Consider the following 6788-nt stretch of genomic DNA (forward strand, 5'->3'; position numbering starts at 1 on the left):
GAAAAAGTTTCTCATTCAGCGCTACTTTCTTCGGGTGATTGGTGTCTAACATGCTTTATACTAATTAATTAAATTCCTTTTATATACGACTTATTACATGTAATAATCATAAATAAAACAAAAAATTGTATAAATATAAGAAACACAAACCCGGCGGTAACAACAATGTACTGCCAAGCCGCCGGATAAAATAAAGAAACACATAAATATGTTCGCGTTTTTCGCAACAACAATGTAAAAAAACAACGCCTCTTTTTATTTCACAGGACTAATTTCCAATATTATGACAAATACATATTAAGTATAAATATATTTGGACACAACAGATAATAACGAGGCTAGATTGAGCACAATATGAATTTTATATAGATATTTCGAAATTAGAAAATGGAATTGAGACAAAATTGACAATATTGGTCACAAAACTGTATTCACAGCGCGTGTTTAAAACGTGAGAAATTAATTGGATACATTTCAATAAGATGCAATTATAAAATATGTATCAGTTCATAAATTGTGAGGATTTAGTTTCAAATTTAGTCTAAAAAATAACTATCCAAAAAAACTGATAGTTTCTGTTCCCACAAATGGTATCATGTATATTTGATTTGTGTGAAATTTCATGAATATAATCGAATTATAATATGAGCCGCTTCACGACAAAACCAACATAACGGGTTTGCGACCAGCATGGATCCAGACTAGCGTGCGCGTCCGCGCAGTCTGATCAGGATCCATGCTGTTCGCTATCAGTTTCTCTACTTGCTATAGGGTTTGTAAGCGAAAAGCATGGATCCTGATCTGACTGCGCGGATGCGCAGGCTGGTCTGGATCCATGCTGGTCGCAAACCCATTATGTTGGTTTTGTCGTGACACGGCTCATATATTATTTCATTCATTTGCTTAAACCTTTTTACAATATAGTTTTCTGTTATCTCGAATCAATTAAATGACATACCAAAATTGAAATATCAGAGGTTTTCCAACTAAGGTGCACCGTTGTACCTGGAATAATGCACGGATGACACATGAGGTCTCCCTCCACAATTTTCGTTTTTTTGTGTGTGTGTGTTATATACCACAATGCTTGCAAAAATTGCAGAGGGATTCTCAGTAGCAAAAAGCTTTTACAGAACAATAAATTCTATGTTTCTAATGTACATATATGTAATTAGTATAAGACAAAAATATATTGATTTAAGGATATTAAAAAAAAAGAAAAAAAAAGCTCTAAAATAAAGTAATTGAAACACGTATACACATACCAACAGAACATTAAAAATGAAAAATATACACATGTCATCTCTTTGTATGTTTCCAGCACTGAATGGTCAGGCGCGAATATAAAACAAATAACTAAAACCGTTTCTTCGGCTAAAATCCTACCTGCAATTTTCAAACTAGTTTTCTCTTCCCGGCCAAATGTATTATAAAACAAGAACATACCAGTACAATTATTGACTAGTCGATCATATGCATTTCATCAGACGATTGAAGATAAATATAGAAAAAATGTTGGTCTTAAGAGATACTAGAAATTGTCCCGTTGAATATGTTTCAACGACAAGTATGATTTTTCGCGGAATATAAAACTGTCTAAATTATCATATTCATTTTCAGATTTATTGTCATCATGATCCTTATCCTCATCATCATGTTCCTCGTCTTCTGAGTATATCAGTTGATCATATATTTTAGTGCCATGTCCAGTAACGGTGTCATCGTAGTATGACTCAAACTGACACTTAATTAAGGGATTGTCTTCAGCCTCAATAAATGCAGAGGCGATCCAGTATTCCTGCAAGCTAAAATCCCATTGGTTGTGTTTTATCAAATTTTCTTTAACAAGTTGGAATATATGTTCATTCTTGCAGAGAACAGCTTCAAATAAAAGCTCTGTATCACATATTTTGCATTTTTCCAAAAGAGCTTTAAATTTATCAAGTTCTGAATTTTGACAACACAGAGCAAGTTACGTTTTGTAATAAGGATCATGGCATGATTTTCTAAATCCATGAAGTTTTTTAAGTGTTAACTTAAAGCAAACATCGTTATTATGACGTAAACTATGAAGTAAGCAATAGGTGGTAGGCTTGACACGACATTCTTTTAGAATTAAACAATATAGACCTGTTTTCTTATTATAGATAGCCTCTTCAAGAGCAGTTTGTAAAACATCATTATCTAGAGAAGCTTTCGTTTGTTCTGACATTTCATAGAGAATTTCAAGTGTGTTCTCTGTATCTGAATATAATACAGAAGAAAGAATTCTCAAGCTAGGATCAGAGTGAGAGTTTTCTATCCATTTCAATATTAGTTGTGTACACCTCATGTCTAATTCTTCCCTAGTTATCAATGCTTTTCTTATCACACCTGGTAAAACTCGCTTTGCATCATCCGAGTTCTGCTTCAAATACTCGTTTATTGATTTTTCGTCTCCTTGTATCAAAGCTTCAAGAATATGAGATTCAATTTCGGATTTATAATAAACGTTAAGAATGGAAAAAAGGTCTTTATTTCCTTTTGAAAGCTCATATACTTTAGATAAACTATCATCCTTGAATGACCAAATTTTACAGGAAAAGTAATCTTTCATTAATGTTACGATATTGGTATAACTAATTTGTCCTTTAAGATATAAATGTGTCAATTTGAGTAGGGTTGGAGGTGTAATTTGTAGCCTGTTTTCACACATTTGTTTGTACAAAGGAAACATTTGTGATATAACGACATCAGTACCATCGGGACATTTCTCTAATATGTCTCTTTCAATGTCATTTACTAAAAGATGGCAAACAGATAGATTCTTTGAATAACATGCTAACATTAAGTCCTCGAAATGTGCCTTTATCCCATACTCTGTAAGAGAGAGGTAAAAGCGCGCCGTATCTCTCTTGATTGACTCTTGAACTAATTCTCTTTTGAATTCATCTGTCAAAATAAGTTTGTTCAAATCATCTAAAGATTTCATTGTATCATAGAATAATGTATATGAACCATGTTTAACAACGTTCAGAAGGCATTTTATAGTCGGAATAAAACCTTTCTCAAAAAGGCTTTTATAGATATCAAGCCTTTCAGAACTAAGTTCTAATACGTCCGATGCAAACTCTGATTTTATGAAATGTGGATCCGTAGTGTTCAGTGTATTTAAAACTTTCAGAACGACTTCAATATCAGACACCTCAACAGCTCTATGTAACATATGTCCAGAACAAAGATTTGGGACAGACGAAAGAGTTTTAATTATGTCTTCATTAAAATGATTTAAATTGATCTGTTGTCCCTTTCTACCTAGATAAGCTATTATGTATGACTGCATCTCTAAGTTTCCTGTTTCATATGCGGTATGCAATATATCATCTGCTATGACCCCATTGTCGTTAAATAATGTACATGTTGCATGATCATGACTGCTTTCAAAAAGTGAACATTTCAAAATGACATTATTTGGGTCCCATAAGTTATTTCTTTTCATTTTTGAAATGTACTCCTCAATTTTATGAAATGAATTCATCCTGCATTCAAGCAAAATTTGGAAAGTTAAAATCTTATTTTGGTCCTCGGTGTTCTCAACAGAAATTTCTGTCATTAACATCTCAAAAATGTTGGGCATGTAAAAAGAACTTTCTAAAGACAACTTTGTGAACTCAAATAATGGTGGCCAGTCCTCTTGATCTTTCAAGTTTGATATTAAGCGTTCTACCTGTGAAACACTTCCCCGAGATATTATTGCCGGTAAAACACTCGACTGAAGTTTAAATGGCTTTTTCCACAAACATGTGTAAACATCGATATCATCGAAAGCTCCCAGTAGAGCCAGTTGCATTATTTTCTCGTCTAATTTATGGAGGCAATTGCGTTTTTCAACCATCGAATACAAGTTATTGATTATTTTAACTTTTGTTTCAGTATTTCTGTCACACTCTACTACATAAAGGAAATGGTAGGCTTTTGGATCCATTCCCTCATCTATCAAACTGTTATATATGTCACAGGTCAAAGTCGACTGTAACAAAGCTTGTTTTGATCCTTTATGCAAAGGGTCAAATTCTTCAGCTGCTTTCATTTTACCTAAAGTCATTTCCATTATACTTTTATCTTCCGTTGCAACTGACTTTAACAATGTGGTATAATTCGGAATAAACCCGAGATTAAGTAGATATTCAAACGCACTTTTTCTCTCTGGAAGACAAAGGTTGAGCAAATTACAAGCAAGCAAACTTTTTTCGTTCCAATCTCCTTTCCGTTTTAAATGCTGGATTATGTGTTCTACCTTTTTGAAATTTTCTTTCATTACTTGTTGTTCAAGGTAAGAATATGTATGAAGAAGACCAATCTCTTCCAGCTTTTTCGTTAGGTCTTGGTCTTCAGTCACATTTTTCCATAGTTCTATTATATTTTCATTGATATAGTGTTCCTTTTCTTTTACTTTGTATTTCAAATCCCACAAAATCGACTCTACAGCTTTCATATCCAATGACATTGAGCGAACAATATCCTCCTTAGTCGGGCACATTCCGACACTGATAAAGGTTTCTAAAACATCCATGCAAAATAACGAGCTCTGCGCATATTTTACGTTTTTATCTTCATTCAATGCATGCGAATCGTACATGTCAATTATAATTTTTACAAGAAAATTACTGTTTTTTGCTTCGGATGCTATCAACAAACATTTAGAGTCTGGTCTACATCCTAAATTTCGAATAACAGTATACATCTCAGACTCTTGTTGTTCAACCGCGATAAATAATGCTTCTGTTTCATGCCATTCATGTTTGACCGGGCCTAACAGCTGATGAATGTATTTATACATGGATATACTCCCACTGTATGCAGCATCAATCAAAATAGAACTATCGTATTTTGCAAAAGCAAGTAACTTGAGAGCCTCAATATTTCCCCCTCGACATGCACTGTGATACGCTTCTGTGTACAGGTAGCATATTTTGCATTTACTTTTATGTGATCGTTTGCTACACTTTAATTGATCCTGTAACTGTTTTAAAAATGAACATGACTTTGCTGCACCCGTTTCTAAATAGAAGGAAAGAAATGTGCTGCTGATAGAATAATTGGTGGATAACGAACTGGAACATATGCCAGAGAAGAAAAAATCTTGAAGCTTTTTCTTCTTCTTCAACGTTTTAACTAATATTTCAAGTATTTCATTTGTTAAGCAAGGATGCATTGCAATTTCACGGTAATGGTTTCTGTCAATTACTTCAATTATTATTCTGTCAACTAAATTCTGGTAAAAGTTACTTCGTATAAAAACTCGATCAGATTCATAATGATCTTCTGTTACTGAAATACATTCCATAAAGAAACCTAAATTACAATATTCTAAAATCAAATCGTAGTGTCCTATCCGGGCAAAATAATGACCAATGGACTGATAAACCGTATTGTGTGTAAACTGATACCCGCATGATCCAGCATTTACAAAAACTCCATACATAATTTTACAATGTTCATTGACTTGATCATATAATACATCTATTGCATGTTCGTAATTTAGCATTCGGGATAATTTCATAAGAACTTCATCGTTTTCTTTTCCTCGATTCAAAGCAACTGGAAAAGTTCCGTCTTGAATCCAAAGGAAGAGTAGAGAGAGCTTTTTACAGTTATTCAATGTTCTTAAAACTCCAAAATTCAAAAATGGGTTATGCTTAAAAAAGGACGCCCCCTTACAGAAAAAACTATCATCAGATGCAAACAAAACGCATGTATAAGGAAATCCGAGATCTGAACTGAAAGTCATAACACACTGTTGAATATCTTCACTACTGCAATCTTTGTTTTTATTGAACAAAGCTGATCTAAGTATTTCTTTTTTTTCTTCATGACTCAAATTTTTTGAGGATAATGAGAAGTTGTTTTTGAAAATTGAGAATTTTACTAAATTCTTTCTGCATTCTTGATGAACGATTTGTCGTGTTGCAATTATCAAATGAATTGCTTTTGCATTTACAAGTTGCTGTAATTGTTCCATAACTTGTAACCATGACTGCAATTTACTTTCGTCGACCTCATTGTTGCCAAAAATATCATCAATAAATACGAAATCCAACACACGTGGGTCGACAAATCGTACGTCATCGGGACTATGTATCTGTATACAATTGTTCTCTTGTCCGTTTCGACGCATAAGTTCATATGCAGCATAGGTTTTACCTTCTCCTGCCCCTCCACTTATAACTACACTGGCGGAAGACATTAACAGCTTTTCAATTCCATAAAATTGTTGGGTTAAAACATATTCTGATTTCCTTTTTAAAACTGCTTCAGTTTGCTCTGTAATAAAATCATATTTAACCAACTTATGTTTTCTGGTAATTAAAGTTTAAAAGCATAAACTGACAATTATAATTGATAAGATGAACTGTAACTACTGTATATCTTATTTTATAAAGATAAAGCGTTTTAAGACACAACTGGCCATTAAGAAATGAAATATATTTATAATTGTTTTTAAAGAACATAAGGTCATCTAAAACACATGTAACCGAGGAATTAAACTGAGATAGGGACAACACAAAACCAAATTCAACTAGATTGTTCATTATAATATATACTTACTCAAAAGTGGTTCAATCTCCTTTGGTTGAGTGTCTGAAAAAGGCAAAGAATGTAACGTTTTGGCATTTTTTTTATAATAAGCTAGTTTTGAATAAAGATTATCGCTTACTGAAATGATGTTAGGGTAATTTGACCATTATATTAATTGTTTATATTGCGACAATATATTTTAGTTTACGGTACTTTAGAATATACGTTTT

At 32.9% G+C, this 6788-nt stretch overlaps 1 protein-coding gene across 1 annotated transcript; it reads right to left on the reverse strand.

Annotated features, from left to right (window-relative positions):
* Positions 1–1531: 1531 nt before the first annotated feature.
* LOC132716727 (uncharacterized) lies at positions 1532–6297 on the reverse strand. The gene is made up of 2 exons (XM_060700048.1): positions 2131–6297; positions 1532–1947 (listed from the first exon to the last, which is right to left on the reverse strand). The coding sequence occupies exons 1-2, from the start codon at positions 6224–6226 to the stop codon at positions 1532–1534; spliced, it is 4512 nt and encodes a 1503-aa protein (XP_060556031.1). The 5' UTR covers positions 6227–6297.
* Between the last annotated feature and the right edge of the window lie 491 nt (positions 6298–6788).

The sequence above is a fragment of the Ruditapes philippinarum genome, unplaced genomic scaffold (assembly GCF_026571515.1).
Source record: "Ruditapes philippinarum isolate M1 unplaced genomic scaffold, ASM2657151v2 ctg10913_1_1_1_1, whole genome shotgun sequence".
Taxonomy (NCBI): Eukaryota; Metazoa; Mollusca; class Bivalvia; order Venerida; family Veneridae; genus Ruditapes; species Ruditapes philippinarum.

Excerpts from the sequence above, each read along its gene's own strand:
- LOC132716727 (XM_060700048.1), bottom strand. The coding sequence starts at position 6,226 with ATGTCTTCCGCCAGTGTAGTTATAAGTGGAGGGGCAGGAGAAGGTAAA. Across the intron at positions 1,948-2,130 it reads TATCTATAATAAGAAAACAG|AACTTGATAAATTTAAAGCT; the intron begins GTCTATATTGTT and ends GTCAAAATTCAG.